The sequence below is a fragment of the Copadichromis virginalis genome, linkage group LG3, assembly GCF_057382275.1.
Source record: "Copadichromis virginalis isolate Kocher_CV1m ecotype Utaka linkage group LG3, C_Virginalis_male_GT1.1, whole genome shotgun sequence".
Classification (NCBI taxonomy): Eukaryota; Metazoa; Chordata; class Actinopteri; order Cichliformes; family Cichlidae; genus Copadichromis; species Copadichromis virginalis.
The window spans coordinates 36,755,859-36,776,998 of NC_140620.1; the positions used below are offsets into that span (position 1 = coordinate 36,755,859).

At 38.3% G+C, this 21,140-nt stretch overlaps 1 protein-coding gene across 2 annotated transcripts in view; it reads right to left on the reverse strand.

Annotated features, from left to right (window-relative positions):
• The window catches only part of LOC146714449 (uncharacterized), a 28,471-nt gene extending 8,910 nt beyond the window's left edge, over positions 1-19,561 (reverse strand). The window contains exons 1-4 of one of the 2 annotated variants that reach the window (XM_085450930.1): positions 19,463-19,561; positions 17,534-17,569; positions 16,988-17,254; positions 16,211-16,477 (exon numbers count right to left, since the gene is read on the reverse strand). In XM_085450930.1, the coding sequence (XP_085307056.1) occupies positions 16,211-16,477; positions 16,988-17,254; positions 17,534-17,569; positions 19,463-19,499 (607 nt within the window). In that variant the 5' untranslated portion in view covers positions 19,500-19,561. Of the gene's footprint in view, positions 1-3,970; positions 4,081-16,210; positions 16,478-16,987; positions 17,255-17,533; positions 17,570-19,462 lie in introns of those variants that run through there. The other variant, XM_085450931.1, reaches the window with a different exon arrangement.
• Positions 19,562-21,140: the final 1,579 nt, after the last annotated feature.

A 21,140-nucleotide genomic window follows, 5' to 3' on the forward strand; every position in this document is an offset into this window, starting at 1 on the left:
CTACGTCAGTCCTGCTTTACAGGTGAAAATAGAGCAAAAGGACCGCTGAGTCTTTGACTTTATTTATTTTCTGCTGTGTTTTACTTGCATCTATTTGAAAGACTGAGTGTAAACACAAAAAAATATTTTATTTTATGTGCAGAAAATAGGTTTAAATGTTAAACTAATTTCTTCAAGTCAGAGAAAGGTGCATATAATTACATTTTTGCTTGATGCATAAAGTTAAAAGGTTAAAACTAATAAAACAAGTTTTAAAAAGAGACTTTTCCATTTGATTACATTTTGTATGATGGATTATGTAGAAAAAGTAGAATTGGGCTGAGAGATCTATCGCTTTATCACCTATTCAGGTTGTAAATCGTGTTTTTAAAAAGTAACTAAGTAACTAAGTAATTAATTACTTTTGAAAATAAGCAACCCAGTAAAGTAACGGGATTACTTTTTTGGGGAAGTAATCAGTAATTAGTTACTGATTACTTTTTTCAAGTAACTTGACCAACACTGGGTGTGAATGTGTGTCTTTTATATTTGCAGGTCAGTCAATGTGTGGGATATTTTGTATAGATACGGCAGGCATTTCTGAAAGTTGTAACACAGAGGTTTGGCCTGACTTGGATCTGCCAAGGCCTCAAGGATAATGGGTGGTTTGCACAACAAAAGCTGGAGGAGAAACGAGCTGACGACCTGTGAAAATCTCTGCAGGGGTGACAGTAATTCTAGGGGGCAGGCATGCAGGGGGGGGGGGGGGGTGCTAGATGGGCTTGAGCACCCACCCCTTTCCTGATGGGTGCCCTAGGTGTCCTTTTGTTGAGGCAACTTTTTAAAAAAAATTATTATTATTTTTTTTTAATGTGTGTGTGCGTGCGGAGTCCTGTCTGTGCCCCTCAACAATAATATTTAACTATTAGTCACAGTTTTGCTAAATAAAAGGATCCGGCTTGCATCAGTCACATGATCACATTTAACCAATGATCGCCCTTGACGGCAGAACGCGCTGGTTACGAGCCGGGAACGAGCTCACAAAGAGCACGCGCATTTTTTGCAGTCCGGAGCTGTAGGAGAAACACAAGTTAACTCAGAGACACAGACTGATGCGACAAAACCAGTAAGTAGGTGTACAGCGCACACTGTAGTGTGTAGCACACAGGAGTATTAGCTTATTACGTACACGTTGGTATGTTGAAACAAACGAGCGTGCTGCGTGTGCAACAGCGCGACAAACATTACCTGTCCTTTTATTAACTGCACAAGTAGTGCTGGTCATAGCTGCTGGCTACCTGTGTAAGGCTGTCATGGGTCTGTAGCTCTGTCACCGTTTTAGGGAACATATTTAGTTTTAAAGTAAGTTTCCGGGCTTTTCCTGCCTTTCTGGAGGGATTATATTTCACTAAAAACGATCTAATATGCATGTCCACATAATTATGCATTATTATAATTATAATATATTAAAAAACACACGCTGTATTTTAAAGAACATACATTAAGAAGCAGATTATATTAGATTTATATTTTAAACAAGACAAAATTTGGATTTTACAGCAGTAAAATGATTGTATCTCTACAGTTTAAAAATGTAATAAGCTTTGCCCCTGCACAGAGTGGATAGTGAAACAAATGGAACACACGCCTCCGCTGCTTAAATAATGATAATATTAATGATATTATTTCATATTTATTACTTCCCCCTCCTCATTGCTTTATTATTGTAGCTCTAGTAATGAATAATAATGTAAGGATTCTGGATCAGCACCATGATGCCCATATATATACAGTATTCTGAAGAAGGTCTAAAATGTCACTGTGTGTGCATGCATGTGTGTGTTTTATTTAGATGGATTTAAAAAAAAAAAAAAAAAAAATTACTCATGATATAACATTGGAGGTGGAGGTGATCAACAAGTGCAAGTACCTCGGGCTGTGGGTGGACAATAAACTGGACTGGTCATGCAACACAGAGCACCTGTATAAAAAAAGCCCAAAGCCGACTGTACTTCCTCAGGAGGCTGAGGTCTTTTAACATCTGCAGGAAGCTCCTGAGGATGTTTTACCAGTCAGTGGTTGCTGGAGTACTTTTCTATGCTGTGGCGTGCTGGGGGAGCAGCACAGCAAAGAAGGACTCATCCAGGCTGGAGAAACTGATCAGGAAGGCTAGCTCTGTGGTCGGCATGAAGCTGGACACTCTGGTGTCAGTGGCAGAGAAAAGGACACTAAAAAAACTGCTGGACATTATGAACAATGCTGGGCATCCTCTGCACACGGCCATTAACAACCAGAAGAGTCTGTTCAGTGACAGGTTGCTTCTCCCCAAGACAAGAACTAACAGACTTAAAAACTCCTTTGTCCCACACGCCATCAGACTGTTTAACTCCTCTCTGGAGGGGAGAGGGAGGGGAGACAGGTGGACAAAGGAGGGGGGAACAACTAAGCTGTAGTGCCTCTTCACCTCACTGTGCAATACCTTTTGTGCAATACTTTTGTTAATAGTCAACAGTGCAATAGACTCAATACTTGAAATGTGCAATTCACTTGTATTTTTATTTTTATCCCTATTTATTCTATTTATCCCCTTCGTATATTTTATTTATATATGTCTCTGTATTTATATAGGTGTGTGTGTGTGTGTGTGTATATATATAATATTCTGCTCACACTCTGTAACTTCTGTCGGTGCTGTGCTTTTGGAAACCGAATTTCCCAGAGGAACCCACCCGAGGGATTAATAAAGTTTTATCTTATCTCTTATCTTATCTTATTGTGCAGACATGGCTGGTAAGGACATGAGGAGGAAACAGAGCTGTGTGAGGCTGCTAAAGGCAGTGCTATAACATTTTTCTGTCATCATTTTATTATAAATTAAATGCAAGAGTTGTTAGGTGTGGATAATTAAATTATAGTTTATTGCAATAGCAAGTTGTGCCTTGTTATCAGAAAGACAGCAAGTGGAGAGTGATAAATGAAATGATGGGATGGAAGGAAGAAGAGAAGCAAAGAGTGAATCACAGGCAGAGCCTAAATTTCTTCTCACAATTTTTGTGTCCTTATGGTTCCAAGCGCTGTCACCAATCTTTGCATTTTGTTATTATCTCATGACACTTGTTTAATCAGCTACCATCTCTCCTATGGACTTTTTAATGTCTACAGTCTCAGATCAACACAGCCCTGCCCTCCAGCACTATCCACAGCAACCCCTCAACAGCAACATTGTACCCATCAGGTAAAACATCGGCTACGTTTGCTTTGCCTTGTTGCCCATATTAGATTCTTGATGAATGTGTGTTGTTGTTATTCAGCCTGGTTCAATGTGCCCCTTTTTAACTTTGAGCACCCGCCCCTTTAAACCTCTCTGCACGGCCCTGCTAGGGGTGTTGGGTTTAGGGAAGTTACGCAAATTTGCGCAGGTTTAGTAAACCTAGTGTTTGTTAATCCTGTCCTTTCTGAAAGTCTTTGCAATCAGAAATACAATCTGAATAAACACATACAATACAAATACATTTCCTACGGGCTCCTCTGGTTCATATGTTTATCTGTTTTTTTTCTTCATATCTATTTCTGTTATTTCAGCAATAACATTATATGTAGCAGAACCTGGAACATAAAAATATGACAATGCACAGGTACATTGATTAAAAAATCTTAATATGAGTGTCGAGTCTGAGTCTGAGTCAAGAAATGTACTTGATAATGAAGGTGGGAAGCCGCAATAACAGGCAGACAGAGATGGATAAATTCATCAAATTATCACTGATGGAGAAACAAACCTTTGTTAGATAAACTAAACCAGCTCCACTCTGATCTGAGTCAGTGCACTAAAATCTAATCCAGTCTACAAACAACCATGTTGGTAACAAACATGAGAGTCCTCTGATCACATGACCTGAAATGGTACAAATGACTGATGCTCTGTTCTTCTTACTAAAACATGTTTATGGATCAGTATGAATCAAACAATAGGAGTCAGTGATGTACTCACAGAATAGGCCCAGCTCACAGAGCAAAGTGGCTCCCATCCTCACATCCAGCAGTGACACGTCTGAAAACTTCTACAACTTTCTGTAAAGAGAGAGAGTGAAGCAGCAGCACAGCAGACACCAAAGAGCTGAGAAGGAAACAAAGAGTTTTTTTTTTTTTTTACTCCTTCTCTCTGCTTCCTTCCTTTTCAACAGAACTAACACTCTTTAACAAAATCTGACCACAGCATGACGTGTTTATACTCTTTTATATTTATTTCAATTTTCATCTCTCCAGGGTGTATCCCACGTCTCATCCTAAAACAGCTTTGATCGGCTCCAAATCATCTGAGACGCTCAACTTTATAAACAATTAAGAAAATAGATTCATAGAAGAATAAAGTTTTAACTGATGCTGATAAACAGAGATGTCATTATATAACTAAAAATACATCTGAACTGACAAAGCTGAGCTTGACTCATTTAAAGTATTTCATTATACTAATGCAGATTTTTTTTAACATGAAATTGTGGTTTGCTGATAAATTCACCTACATGTTGTGAGCAAGCTCAAGCTAAACAGAAATAGTGTCGTTAACCAGAAGTGGGCGTGAGGCAAGAGGAAGTCCTTCCCCCTCTCTCAGATTATATCTCTGTTACTTTAAAAGTGCTGCTGTGTTTATGGTGATGTCAGCTTGGCTGAGTTGCTGAGGCTAATGGGTCATGGTTTTGAAATCAAATAAACTTTAAACATGTGACAAAGGTGTAAGTGTGACATGCTAAACTTCAATGCCACATCAGTGCCACAGTTTCACACTTTGTACTTTATACTTTACAGAAGAAAAGGAAGAAAATGCAAACAAAAAAACAAAAAAAATAGAGGTACAATGTCGCTTCACCTGCAGTTACACCCATTTACTTGTATTTATATTTATTTATTACTATTATTTTTAAATGGGTAACTACTATACACAGATCACAGCCACTTAGCAGTGGGTGTTTCCCCTTTTCACACTCTGGAAACCTTTTAAGAGACAAACGCTCATGTTGTCTTCATCTCAGTTTCACAAGAGATACCACAGAATGAGATTTACACAGCACTTTTCTAGTTTTAATGACTGTTAAAAGTTAAAACTTCAAGCTACAAGCAGTTTATACTGTACAATTTAAGAACTTCAAATTTCACAGCAATTCTATGATCACCAGATAACCTGAGATGCACCTTCCTATTTTTATGCAGTACAAATATGATACAGATGAGCTAAACAGCTTCTGTTGAGGAGCTAAATAAAGGCCTTTTATAACTTAGTTAAGCAGAGGCTGAAACACAGTTGATAATGTATCTCAAACTGCCTGGATCAGTCACATCAGATAGATAAGTGCTACATTTAGAGTTTTGCAGCAGATAAATTCTTTGCTGTTTTTTTTTTTTTTTTTTTTGCTTTTGGCAGAAAAGGAAGTCTTTGACATGCAGGAGTATACTGAGTATTAACAGGAGGAGTTTGTCTAATCTAGCTACTGGGGACAGTATGCAGTGACTATGTATGCATCCCAAGTGTTTGCATAGATTCTATGCAAACACTTGGGATGCATACATAGAAGGGCCCGAGTTGTACTGTCCCATGTCTTACGGTGTGTTCACACCGAATGCAATAGACACGAACAAAACGCGCTAGACACCCTTAATTTGACGCGTGCACATTCGCACTTCGACGCGTGTCCAATGCGAATCAATCGCACATCAAAATATGCAATACACACATGAAGATTAGTCACAGTTCTCACAAGTTGATTCTCAAAGTGCAAACCTTTGTAGATTGCAAAACGTAAAAGTATTATTATGCAGCGTTTTGTCTTCACATGCCTGCCACTTTCGTGCGCTTTCTTCCCTCCTGGTGCAGGTGTGTATTTCCAAATGAAGGTATTAGTTATGGATGTTTTTGTGCTGTTTTTTCTATTGGACGTGATGGTTATCAAAACCAAACATGATAAATTTGGCAAGCGCAGGAAACATGACACGGAGGAGGTTTGTCAACCAGGCTGCAGAATGCAATGCTGTATTGTGCAATAAAAAAATCAGCGAAAAAGCAAAGCAGTGACGGATGAACAGCGGGACCACTGTGTGCTGTTTATTAATAAACAATAACATATATTCCTACATGACAACATCTTTCTGCTTTTATGCAAAAGCAGAAAGGTATTTGTACATCAGTGGCAAAATAGCGGCTGGATCTGCCCCTTTGACCTAGGTCAAGGCCACGTCACCAGGCTCCTGATTGGTTGTCGCTGCGCGAATTGACGCTGGAGTTCAGATTTTTCCAACTTGAGCGGTAGACGTGAAACGCGCGTATGCACAAAATGCAACACAAAAACTGACCCGCGTGGTTTTATTCACGAGTCAAACGCGCCAGACGCGCTGCTTTGACGCGTTTTTGCGAGGCAAATCTGCTTCTGAATTTTCACGGGACCCGCAATTGCGTGTCATCGCGACATTGGGGCGACCGTGGCTCAGGGGGTTGGGAAGCGTATCTGTAACCGAAAGATCGTCGGTTCGAACCCTGGGCTCTCTGTCCTGGTCGTTGTGTCCTTGGGCAAGACACTTTATCCTACCGCCTACTGGTGTTGGCCAGAGGGGCCGATGGCACGATATGGCAGCCTCGCCTCTGTCAGTCTGCCCCAGGGCAGCTGTGGCTACAAACATAGTTGCCTCCACCAGTGTGTGAATGCGAGAGTGAATGAATAGTGGCATTGTAAAGCACTTTGGGTGCCTTGAAAAGCGCTATATCAATCCATTATTATTATTATCGCGCTTCTACATTGACTTTACATGTAAATCTGACGCTCTGATCGCATCTATCGCCTTCAGTGTGAACACACCGTTAAAGTCTGCATACTGCTGAAAAGTCGGGTGAGTGGAGTCCAGATTATCGCCCCCGGTATCGGGGGCAAAAAGGAGGCGACCACGTTTAATCGATTATAACACAGGGTGAGAAATATAAGTCCAGACGTGTGGTATCCAGAGAAACCTCTGAATCTCAGCTAAAATCTCATATAAACCATTTCTACAACCACCAAACACACCGAAAACAAGCCATGATTAAAGGAGCAGTTACGTAAATGTAAGTTCGCTAAACAAACAAAACCGAACAAGAAATTCTTCAAACTTAATGTAACCGGCTAAAGAAAGGTTAGTTAGCTTCCAGAGCTATCACTGACCCCACACACCAAGTTTCACCACGCTCTGACCAAAATTCACTGAATGAGCCGCAAAAGAAGACCACAAAAACACATAGCGGCGCAAATGCGCTAAGACAGAAATTGGCTTACCATCCCGATTTCCTCCGTTATTTTCGCCAGCAGCTGGTAACCACATGATTATCAGTAGTTACCATGCCTACCTAGCCGCATGAGAGCCGTTTTCAGTCAACAACCTCCATTTTAGACACACCTACAGACACGTGACTGGACAGACGCCACATGCAGTAAATTTGGGCCCACATGGGTTTTGGCATTGCAACGTCCGATTGGTTGAAGTGATGTGAACGTGGCATCATTACTGTCATTCTATTGGCTCAAACGATTAAAAAGATGTGTCAATCATGCAAATTGACCAAAAGTAACCAAAGTTACAGCCCCTCAGAGTTTAAAGGGCCAGAGACCAATTAAACGCTCCATGCGCTAGGCAGTAAAGGGCCATTGCCATGTAAATGTGTGGTAAATTCTTCAAATATATATTTTTAAAAAAAAGCATTTTTAGGCCTGTTAATAAAATGTATTAATTTCTGCTCTTTAATACCTAAAAAAATCAACTGGCATGGTGTCCAGTTGTGTGCCAAAATTGGACATTTTTGTACAAGGTGTGGATATTCATGTATTGACAGTGCTGTAATTTTTCACTGTTTCACTTTAGAAACATAAATCTTTGCACAGATGATGTTTATATGTTGGTTACTGAATTTCTGAAATGAAATGTGAACCGAGTCATATTTTTAAAAGGGTTATATGCTAAAAATTAAAAAAAAAAAAATTACAGTCCCAGTAACTTTCTCAGTACTTTGACACAGTAATGTCTGCTTCAATATTTACACCTCTGATGAAATTTCACAAGTGTTAGCTTTATTTTGATACCAAGATTGTAAGGACAGAGTTTGTAATTGCAGAGACATAATCAATTAAATTTGGGCATTACATTTTCGAGCAGGAAACTCAGAAACCCCCTTGGGGCTTAAGAGGTTATATTTTATACCCTTTCGTCACCTTCATGGACAAAAACTGAAAATGCACAAAATCTGCCGTAAAATTGGCAGAAAAGAATATATTTTTGTCTTTTTTTCATTAAGTTCTTAATCAACTTGAGGTCTTTTCAAAATGATCACACATTAAGAGATTTACAGCAATTTTCAGATGATTTAAGATATTTTAAAATGACAGTTTAAACATTTTAATTATTAATTGTTTGTTGAAGTGTTTATTTTGCATATAATACATAGTAGGGGCAAGGGACACTGGTGGTGATCCGAGTCTTGGACATGTCAAAGATCAGCAACAAAACTGATTTGATTGTAATGTTATTGTTTTGTGAAGTGCAATGGAGAATAATGCCCTGTTCATGTCCACTGAAACCACTTTTTTTATCTCTCCGCCAACACGGTATAAAACAATGCATTCTGTACTGTCAGCTTTTAATTTTAAGGAAAAGCATTTGACATTTTTTTTACTGTATTCTACCAGATTGAACCATTTTGCTACTGTAGGCCAATGCATGAAATTCTTGTATATTTGTCAGTTATATTATGGAGCCGTGTGTGTGTGAAACAATTTTCAAATCAATAGTTCAGATTAGTGTACAGTGTTTGCTGTAAGTGCCCATTTATTTCAATTATACATTAAGTTTTATAATAAAGAGTTGAATTTATATTTTAATGTGTTCAAGTATGTTTAGTAATTTATATTTTAGTAATTTAGTAAGTTCCATTAAGAGGGGACCCAACATATTTAAACATTTTTAAAAGTAACGCGATAGTTACTTTTCCTGGTAATTAGATATATTGTGATAATATTGTGACTCAGTTACTAACTTAGTTACTTTTTTGAAGAAGTAACTAGTAACTATAACTGATTACTTTTTCAAAGTAACTTGCCCAACACTGCTTACAGGACAGACACAATAAACATATGATTTAAAGAATATAATGCTGGACATTAAACAGAATATAAAGTATAAAGTATTTAATATGAGCTCAAATGTAAACATATACAGCAGTAATATTAATGCATCATGTGTAGTGACGTGTTTTCACAGTGTTTGATTGCATTTTTTTAAAAAAGGAATAGTTTGAAAAATTCCTACACCACTTGCCATTACTAGCTGATAGTAAATAATTGGTGGTAACATAGTAGATATTTGTCTAACTATAGAATAATATTTTACAATTCTTCAGCCACTTAGTACTGCCGAAGGTGAAGATTTCCATGTTGAGTGTAGCCAGACAGAGAAAATGATGTGTTTTTTATTAGATCAAATTTAACTTGAAAATTGGTAAACAGTGAAGGAAGGTTTTTGAAAAACTGCACTGTAAAATAGAATACTATTAAATGCGCTTGTCACCAGCATCAATTACAACTTAAATAAAAAGGAAAGAGAAATTCTGAAGGTTTTCCCATGTTATGCAAGATTATGAGGAATAAATATCGGGAGTTATCTCTGAACAGCCTGCAGAGCTGTCCACAGAACAGATCAGGATCATGATGCTCCCTGCTCTCTTATCTGCTATCAGTGAGGCCTAAGGTCTATATACTGTTCAGGTTGCAGTGTAAAACATATGTAAGGGCACTCTTACTACAGCTAAAGCTAGTATGATTCTCTTACTCTTTGTTCCCTTTTGATACAAGTTTAGTAAGGTTATTAATAAATAGTTATATTATGGTGCATGACCCGCACTGAGTGTTGGGGCCACTTAACTGAAGCCCCTGCATCATTTTAACCTTGTCACACTGCTATGATATCAGAAAGATATAAACATGAATGAAGTACATATTTAGTGTGGCTGATCGTCTTTTCCATCTGATGTACCAGTGAATTAGTCATCAGTGGTCTTAGAAAATTGAGCAACCATGGCTTTGTTCACTGCTACTGTACATGTATGATCAAAGATTGACACTGACTAATACAATGAAAAACCACACTTATCCCTCATGAAAGAGCCAGAAGCACAGAACAATTCAATATACTGATTACCACTTTATTTGCAAATGCATTGTAAATTTGAATGAAAAAAAATAGACATGAAATGCATGATACATTCAAATCCATACAGTATGTATGAATACTGTAAGTATTCTTCATTACTTTTGGGATAATGTAGAAGATCTTATGTGTAAAAATATTCTCATTGTATGTACTGTAACACAGCAACAGCTGAATTTAAAGCCACATTTCACTACATACACTACATATAACACCTTCCAAACTTTCTGTTGTGACATGAAATGTTATACAAAAGTTTTAATAAAAAAAATTATGATGACACTAACCAACTTATTGTACAATGTTAGGGAGAAAATCACAAACATTTAAAATGAAAACACTGGAACAGTAATTGCATGAAAATCTCATTAATGAACCTTTTAGAAATTTGCCTCCCTTAGAACGTGATTTAATAATGTTTGCGTCATCAAAACATTCCTACTGATATTTAAATTATTTTTTTTACATCAAAGAGAAGTTAAAACATATATAATATAAAAACAAAACATCAGCGAAACATTTATAAAACATATTTCAGATGTTTAGCTATAATGTTATACCTAAATACTTTACCAGAAAACCTTATTTTATATTTGTGCCCATAGATTGTAACTTGATGGTCCATGAATGGTGGGAAATATGGGGGAATAGGACGTGGCAAAGGTCTGATGGTTGAGAATGACAATTAGACTTCAGTTATGAGGAAAGGAGACACTCAAACTATTGTCACTTCTCATAGCTCACCCAGTTTGGGTAGAAAGAATCGGACCCACTGCACCCACATCACACCCAACTTCCTTCCAAGCCATAGAAAATATGATGAAGCATATCTTGTCTTTGGCTTCACCTGGACAACAAAGATTTTCTTGTAAAACAAAAGGGGGTCTAGAAAAAAAAGTTTGGGAACCACTGAGTTATAGGAAAGGAGATGCTCAAACTACTGTCACTTCTCATAGCTCACCCACTTTCGATAGAAAGAATCGCTGACTTTCCACAAGAAGGAGCCACTGGACCTACAGCACACAAGTCACCCAGCTTCATATAGAGCAAGGGCGGTAAAGCACAGATAAATTAATAAATTCACAATTCCAGATACATTCTGCTTTAAATGAGCACATTAGATGAATGCTCTCTTCCAGTGGATTCATGAACAACACTGAACTTCTGTAAAATATGTTCAAATATACTCTCAGTATGAAACAGCTCTGCAGTTCATTATTATTATAGGTGTGATCACATTCTTGTGCTTACAATAATAATTAAATTAAAAAAAACCATTAGATTAAAATAATAATATTAGTATTGATATTAATAATAATCACTGTTACGTTCTAATCACGGCTTCCACAAACTATATATTCAAGTTGATACTGTACCATTTTGAGTATTTCCAGAGCCTCTGATTGTTTCATAGACAGAACGATCACCTACAAGTCAGAGAAAATGATTCACCACATAATGTAAACACAAGTATTCTTGTCAATAACATTTATATTAAGTTAAGATAAGCTTTCATGTCAGTGTAAGCACAAACATACATTGAAATTGGAAATTTTATTATTACTTAGAAATGCTGTACATGTTTAAATGTTGTTATTGTCTTAGCTTTTTTTTAATTCAACAGTGTTAAAGCTGCAGCAGAGAAAAGCATCAGGATATTTTAAACAAGATAAAAAACTAACCATGACGGAGAGAGGAGTAGACTTGTTGTTGATTTTCATCCTGACTCACCCTCTGCTCATCGGCAGAACCTTTATTAAAAATTCAAAATAAGACACTAACGTTCACATAGTTTATTGTGTTTTATATAATATTGTGAACAGTTTTCAGTTTTGGAATGTTGCATCTCCATATTTAAATATTTTAAAGAGTAAAATATGTAATATCAGAAGAAAAAAAAGTCTCACATTTCTTTCTGTAGACCTTTTTGTACAGGAACAGGAGGAAAATAAAAATGATTCCAGGAATGAGTCCAGTGATCATCAGAACCGGATATGGAGAACTCGGCACAGCTATTGCAAATAAGGAAAATGAACTGTTAACTTTATTAAACATAACCGAATTGCACAAAGTCAGAGTTAAGTCTTAAAAGTAAACTCTAATTTAAATATATAACAATATTATATAACCTCTTCACTAAATTTGGCACACTTGACAACCTTTTAAACACTGGCACCATTTGCTGTAAATAACAGTCATGGTTCCTTTTAGGTTTGTCAAGTGATTTATGTTTGTGTTGTGTTCTCTGTTTTTAGTATTTGTATTTTTGCGTTATTATTTTAACTGCCCAGTGTCACTTTTGTATATTTAGCTTGTATTTCAGGTCTGATACTTCATATGGCTTCTTTATAGTTTATTTTGGGATGGGAAATGGGACATACAGTGGCTTGCAAAAGTATTCGCCCCCCTTGAACTTTTCCACATTTTGTCACATTACAGCCACAAACAGGAATCAGTTTTATTGGAATTCAGCGTGAAAGACCAATACAAAGTTTTACAAATAAATAACTGAAAAGTGGGGTGTGCGTAATTATTCAGCCCCCTGAGTCAATACTTTGTAGAACCACCTTTTGCTGCAATTCCAGCTGCCAGTCTTTTAGGGTCTGTCTCTACCAGCTTTGCACATCTAGAGACTGAAATTCTTGCCCATTCTTCTTTGCAAAACAGCTCCCGCTCAGTCAGATTAGATGGACAGCGTTTGTGAACAGCATTTTTCAGATCTTGCCACAGATTCTCGATTGGATTTAGATCTGGACTTTGACTGGGCCATTCTAACACATGGATGTTTTGTTTTAAGCCATTCCATTATTGCCCTGGCTTTATGTTTAGGGTTGTTGTCCTGCTGGAAGGTGAACCTCTGCCCCAGTCTCAAGTCTTTTGCAGACTCCAAGAGGTTTTCTTCCAAGATTGCCCTGTATTTGGCTCCATCCATCTTCCCATCAACTCTGACCAGCTTCCTGTCTCTGCTGAAGAGAAGCACCCCCAGAGCATGATGCTGCCACCACCATATCTGACAGTGGGGATGGTGTGTTCAGAGTGATGTGCAGTGTTAGTTTTCCGCCACACATAGCGTTTTGCATTTTGGCCAAAAAGTTCAATTTTGGTCTCATCTGACCAGAGCACCTTCTTCCACATGTTTGCTGTGTGGCTTGTGGCAAACTGCAAACGAGACTTCTTATGGTTTCCACAGATTCTCGTTTGGATTTAGACACCAGACAGGTCAGGGATAAAGTTATTGAGAAATTTAAAGCAGGCTTAGGCTACAAAAATATTTCCAAAGCCTTGAACATCCCACGGAGCACTGTTCAAGCAATCACTCAGAAACGAAAGGAGTATGGCACAACTGTAAACCTACCGAGACAAGGCCGTCCACCTAAACTCACAGGCCGAGCAAGGAGAGCGCTGATCAGAAATGCAGCCAAGAGGCCCATGGTGACCAGTGTTGCCAACTTAGCGACTTTGTCGCTATATTTAGCGAGTTTTCAGACCCCTTAGCGACTTTTTTTCTAAAAAGCGACTAGCGACAAATCTGGCAACTTTTTCTGGTGTTATTGGAGCCTTATTTATGATGACTTTTTGATGTGAAAACGCGTATCGCTCTTACTCTCAATAAGCAGCGGGTGCTGCCATGGGTACCTCACCCGTGCCAAAGCGAACACAGGCGGAGGAAGTCCTCCCCCAGCTGCTATCAGGGCAGGAGACGTTCACACCTGTGCGTCCAAACTGCAAATGAATCGCGCATGAGCGAAGCCTCTGCTCCCGCACTGACTGTAACGCAGTCAGTTCTTTTACTGTTATGTTGTTTTATGGGCCACAAGGTTTAAAACTACTTATAAACACACACAAAGTAACTCCACCAGAGTTCCTATTTTGGGTCACTTTTGCTGGTCCAAGCCCGGATAAAGGAGCAGGGTTGGAATTGTGACATTAAAAAAACAATAATTGCCAAAAGACATTAATTATAAATGCATCTAAGACGTTTTTTACTGACTTTATCTCTCTTCCACGATGTTATTTCTCTGTCCAACAGCGTAGGTTACAATTACATTATCATGACCAATTATGCAAATTAGGTGATGACGTCAATTAGTGACTGCTAGTGACTTAGCGATTTTCCTTACTGAGGAGTTGGCAACACTCATGGTGACTCTGGACGAGCAGCAGAGATCTACAGCTCAGGTGGGGGAATCTGTCCATAGGACAACTATTAGTCGTGCACTGCACAAAGTTGGCCTTTATGGAAGAGTGGCAAGAAGAAAGCCATTGTTAACAGAAACCATAAGAAGTCCCGTTTGCAGTTTGCCACAAGCCATGTGGGGGACACAGCAAACATGTGGAAGAAGGTGCTCTGGTCAGATGAGACCTAAATGGAACTTTTTGGCCAAAATGCAAAACGCTATGTGTGGCAGAAAACTAACACTGCGCATCACTCTGAACACACCATCCCCACTGTCAAATATGGTGGTGGCAGCATCATGCTCTGGGGGTGCTTCTCTTCAGCAGGGACAGGGCAGCTGGTCAGAGTTGATGGGAAGATGGATGGAGCCAAATACAGGGCAATCCTGGAAGAAAACCTCTTGGAGTCTGCAAAAGACTTGAGACTGGGGCAGAGGTTCACCTTCCAGCAGGACAACGACCCTAAACATAAAGCCAGGGCAACAATGGAATGGCTTAAAACAAAACATATCCATGTGTTAGAATGGCCCAGTCAAAGTCCAGATCTAAATCCAATCGAGAATCTGTGGCAAGATCTGAAAACAGCTGTTCACAAACGCTGTCCATCTAATCTGACTGAGCTGGAGCTGTTTTGCAAAGAAGAATGGGCAAGGATTTCAGTCTCTAGATGTGCAAAGCTGGTAGAGACATGCCCTAAAAGACTGGCAGCTGGAATTGCAGCAAAAGGTGGTTCTACAAAGTATTGACTCAGGGGGCTGAATAATTACGCACACCCCACTTTTCAGTTATTTATTTGTAAAAAATGTTTAGAATCATGTATGATTTTCGTTCCACTTCTCACGTGTACACCACTTTGTATTGATCTTTCACGTGGAATTCCAATAAAATTGATTCATGTTTGTGGCTGTAATGTGACAAAATGTGGAAAAGTTCAGCCGAATACTTTTGCAAGCCACTGTAAATGAGCTCAGCTTCTGTGTACAGTAATAATCGAATATCACACTAGATTTGACGCCAGGCGACTGTGGAATGGACTGCGCTGCATCACTGACAACAAGAACGAAAACAGGCAGTGTTCAGCTCACCGCATCTCTCACAGATGAGCTTAACAACTTCTACGCTCGTTTTGATGCAGACAACAAAAAGCAGATCCTCTTCCCTCAGGAAGACAGTGAGGCTGTAACTCTAACACTCAAAACAGAAGATGTGAGATGGTCAATCCTCACAAAGCTGTTCCTTGTTACCATCTGACAGGTGTTACAGGAGTCTGTCTGCTCAGACTACAAGACTTAAAAACAGTTTTTACCACCAAGCCATTCGACACCTCAACCACAACACTTAAACACACACAACACACTCAACAGGAGACAGAAACTGTCCTACAATTTCACAGGTACATACTACACTCTGCACTGGTCACCTCATTTTTATTAGTATTTTCATAAAAATAAAAACCCTTATTCCATGCAATACTGTACTAACTGCCACTCAAAAATGTTGTACTGCTCAGTTTCACTCCAGCCACTTTATCCCCATCCCAAACTGAAACTGATTTGTCTGTGAGTCCTTAATAAACTGGCCACTCTTTAGGGTGTTTTATTATCTTAATATGCTAGCCTCCTGTTGTAGCTGTCTGCAGGTGACTGGGGGTGCTGAGGATGGTAGCAATAATCACAGTCACAGAGTAGCATTATTTTTGATGTTTTTTCTTGATCATTGCTTCTTGTTAAATATATATATAGATACACACACACACACACACACACACACACACACATATCTCTCTCTTTCTCTCTCTGTGTGAGTGAATGTATATTTCAAACTAAATGACTGAACTCACAGGTTATCTCAATGGTGACATCATCACTTCTATCAGTGTAGTAAACTGGGTTTCCTCTTGTTCCTCTGCAGCTGTAGATTCCTCCTTCAGATACTCTGATATCTCTGTTTTGTTGATCTCTGATTTGAACTTCAGAGGTTGTTTGGGTTCGTCTGAACCACTCATATTTCCATCCATCAGAGCTCTGCACAGAGCAGGTCAGTGTCACACTGCCCCCTACTGGTATGATTGTTGTTGCTGCTGTCAGTGTGGCCCTGGGTTTATCTGCTGTTGTGATAGAGGAAGAAAAATAAATAAATATCTGTGATTCGTTATAACAACATATGAACATTGAAAAACAATACAGTTTATATTTTTATTAGTTGATCTCTAAATGACCACAGCATAAATGTTTGTCTATTCTCTGTTGAAGGAAACATAATGATGCATTAAATGTCTCTTCCTCATGTTTTGGTTTAGATAACAGAAACATCTTCACTTTAAACTTCATGAAGCTTTTGATGTTTCTTATGTTTCTTATTTTCCTTTAGAAATGTAATTAAGTTGAATTTCATCCATAATTGCTGTTGTTAAAACTCACACACCTGCTAATGATAGATTACAGAGTCTGTGAGTATTGTAGCACTGACTTTACTGTGAACGAAGTAACAGGTACAGTGATCTTGGTTAAAGTTCAAGTTTCAGTGACAAATTTAATTAAATGTTCTCTATTTTATAATTCAGTTGAGTATTTGAACAGGGATCATATATTTGTGCTGTCGGTCACTGAAGACTTACCTAATACAGTTATAGAGACAGTATTACTGTTCTTTATATGATGTGAGCTCACCAAGCTACCAGAGCACTGATATTCACCACTGTCACCTGTAGATTTAATTTCAAATCTGTAGTCTTTGTCTGTGTTGTAGGCCACAAATTCTTGACCGTCCTTCTTGATTTCGTAATACCAGTCAGTGTCTTCTCCTTCATTCATGTCACATTTGAAGGTAACAAACTCTCCAATGAAAAAACTGGACGAGCTGGGTTCAATAGTTAACACAGCATCTAGAATCCAACACAACCACAAAGTTTACAATCTGAAACACTTTTATGCACGACACAATCTGTGACAGTACGTTCATACACTGTTCATATATTGTTCATATATATATTTTACTATTCAAAACACAAACTGTGTTTATATTCATAAAATTATAAATTAGTGATGAACAATGAAATAAAAACAACAATGTGAAGTGCTTAAGACTGATAAAGCAGTTAAGATGAATCTTTACTGAATAAATAAAAAAGAAAGAAACAAGAAAAGTAAAACTTTTCAGTCACCTTGAACATGTCCAGTGCAGAGTAGCGTACAGAGCACTACAATAAAGAAAAAAATGTCAGACATTATCAAATAAAAGACACTCAAAATGTGTGTGTAGCTTGTCAATCATACAGATCATGGTAGTGTGTTTATGTCATACTTGAGTGTCTAAGGAGCTCGGTGAGAAAGTGACTGGACTTCTTTAGGATTCCTGAAGGTGTTTCATATCTTTTCTGAGAAGATTCTTCAGTTCTTCAGATCTATCTATCTATCTCTCTATCTCTATCTCTCTCTCTGTGGTGTGTGTGTGTGTGTGTGTGTGTTCGTGTGTGAGTGAGAGGCTGACAAGTCTGGTGTGTATGTTTCTGTGTCAAGAAATGTACTTGATAATGAGGGTAGGAAGTCACAATAACACGCAGACAGAGATGGGAGAACTGCGCTATTTTCAGCCCTCAAGACTACCGAAGACCTGAGAGGTTTCAAAATTATTTTGAGGCCTTGCTTCACCCTATTATGTGGCCTACTGACAACACCTGATGCTAGATGGGAGTAGGGATTCAGGCTCCTCGGAAGGGATCTCAAAAATGCATTCTAGGTGGCAGACTGTAAGGGATGCCATGACTAGAGTTTAAATAGCTGCATTCCCCATGTTTTGGTTTTAGAACTGTAAAAACTTCTCGGTTGAGAGGTGAAACATCTCCACAAAACTTCAAGTTGTCTTCTGTCCAAGCTCTGTAGAAACTCAAATATCGTAGACACATGCCCAGAACTGCTCAACCCATGGCGGAGAGCAGAGAGAGCATCAAAAGGGTAGAAAACCCAACACTAGAAATTTTATTGTGATAAACCATAACGCTGGTTGACTGATACAGCTGTCTCAGGGCCTCCTGGGGGCTGTGAAGTTAACCTCATGGTAGTGAAACCTAACCAAGGAATGATAAAAGAAAAGAAAAAGAAAAAAAATTCCACTCTTCTCCCCTCTGTTCTTTTTCTTTTTTCATTTTCTGAGAGGCAGTGGGGAGGTAGAGTGTACAGCCCTATCCGGCGGGGAGGTGTGGGATGCCAGATCAGGTGCCTCCCTTCTGTCTCTCCTCTCTCCTATCTTTTCTCTTTAGTCTTACTTCTCTCTATCACCTTTTCTATCCCTTTGAAGAAGTGAGGCTCCATAAATATTAAAGAGGTAAGTATTACTTCTTGTTTTACAGTGAATTGATGGAAGAAAATAAAATGTAGAAAAATAAACAGAAGAAAATAGAAGAGAAACAACAATATAACATAAACCAGTAACACACCCCAGGGCCTGATCAACCCTGGCAGGCCTTCCTTGGATGAGGGTGTCTAGTGATAATGGCCGAAACACCCGATGAATCCAAGGTCCACTACTGATGTCACAAAATTTTATTTTATAATCTAGCTCAGATCTCTAATCCCTAAACCTAACCAAGGAAGGTAAAAAGAATCTAAAAAAATGGCAAAATAGCTTTTGATAAAAGACTGAAACACCCTGTTAAGTTGAGGCATACAATGATGTGTCTCTCTGGTAAAGTTTCCAGGCTGCCATCCCTCAAGACTTTCTCCATTTGAATGAATGCATAATCAGGGATTGTAACTTCTAGTCCTTTTATTGAATCATAAATAAAACACTTGGAGTTTTACTGGTGTCTACTAAGATTTGTGACATTTTGTATTAAGATGTAAAATTAATATTCAATTCAATTCGCTGATGGAGAAACAAACCTTTCTTAGATAAACTAAAGCAGCTCCACTCTGATCTGAGTCAGTGCACTAAAATTTAATCCAGTCTACAAACAACCATGTTGGTACCAAACACGAGAGTCGTCTGATCACATGACCTGAAATAGTACAAATGACTGATGCTCTGTTCTTCTTACTAAAACATGTTTATGGATCAGTATGAATCAAACAATAGAAGTCAGTGATGAACTCACAGAATAGGCCCAGCTCACAGAGCAAAGTGGCTCCCATCCTCACATCCAGCAGTGACACGTCTGAAAACTTCTACAACTTTCTGTAAAGAGAGAGAGTGAAGCAGCAGCACAGCAGATACCAAAGAGCTGAGAAGGAAACAAAGAGGTTTTTTTTTTTACTCCTTCTCTCTGCTTCCTTCCTTTTCAACAGAACTAACACTCTTTAACAAGATCTGACCACAGCATGACGTGTTTATACTCTTTTATATTTATTTCAATTTTCATCTCTCCAGGGTGTATCCCACGTCTCATCCTAAAACAGCTTTGATCGGCTCCAAAGCATCTGAGACGCTCAACTTTATAAACAATTAAGAAAATATTTAAAATAAAGTATTTCATTACACTAATGCAGATTTTTTTTTAACATGAAATTGTGGTTTGCTGATAAATTCACCCACATGACGTGAGCAAGCTCAAGCTAAACAGAAATAGTGTCGTTAACCAGAAGTGGGCATGAGGCAAGAGGAAGTCTTTCCCCCTCTCTCAGATTATATCTCTGTTACTTTAAAAGTGCTGCTGTGTTTATGGTGATGTCAGCTTGGCTGAGTTGCTGAGGCTCATGGGTCATGGTTTTGAAATCAAATAAACTTTAAACATGTGACAAAGGTGTAAGTGTGACATGCTAAACTTCAATGCCACATCAGTGCCACAGTTTCACAGTTTGTACTTTATACTTTACAGAAGAAGAGGAAGAAAATGCAAAAAAAAAAGTAAAAGCACAATGTTGCTTCAGCCGCATTTACACCTGTTTATTTGTATTTATTTATTACAATTATTTTTTAATGGGTAACTACTATACACAGATCACAGCCACTTAGCAGTGGGTGTTTTCCCTTTTCACACTCTGGAAACCTTTTAAGAGACAGAAGCTCAGGATGTCTTCAAATAACTCATCAGTTTCACAAGAGATACCACAGAGTGAGATTTAAGCTATGTCCAAACTAGCCTGGATAGATTTGAAAACGGCGTTTTTGTCTGAAAACGCTCCGCGTTTACACTATCGTTTTCAGTCGTTTTCACAGAGTTGTGCGTCCACATTGAAACGGCCTAAAACGCTTACGTTCCAGTAGTGTGCATGCGTGAAATGCAAGAAGATTCGGCCTGTCCAATTTCTGTCTGCTGTTTATTTACTTTCCGGTGTTGTGCCAAAAAGTGATTGTCTGCCAAAAACTGATTTCCAATGTTTCTGTGTATTTTTTATGTGTAATATCTTTACGTATGTTCGTAAAAAGACTTCGGTGAACAGGGTTTACAAAGGGGTTATATAGAGAATTAAAACAATATCTGTTTTTCAAGTATCTTTACAACTCTCTGCTATTGTACTTACATTATAACCAATCCGGTCCTTTATCCCCACTTAAAATATTTTTACAGAAATATTGTAATATTTGCTGCCATGTCTGCTGTCCTCTTGGCCAACTTACTCTTACAAAAGACATTTATAATGTTAATGAGATTTTTTTAACTGTATAAAGTCACTGCCAAAAACTGATTGCGGCTTCTACCTTGTTACACGAATGTTGTTTGTGGCTCAAGATGACTTTATGGCATCCATGAGGGATGCATTTGACATATGTTTCACATATTATAGCCCAACAAGTTACTTATAGCAGTTTAAATACGAGCAATCAGTTTTTGG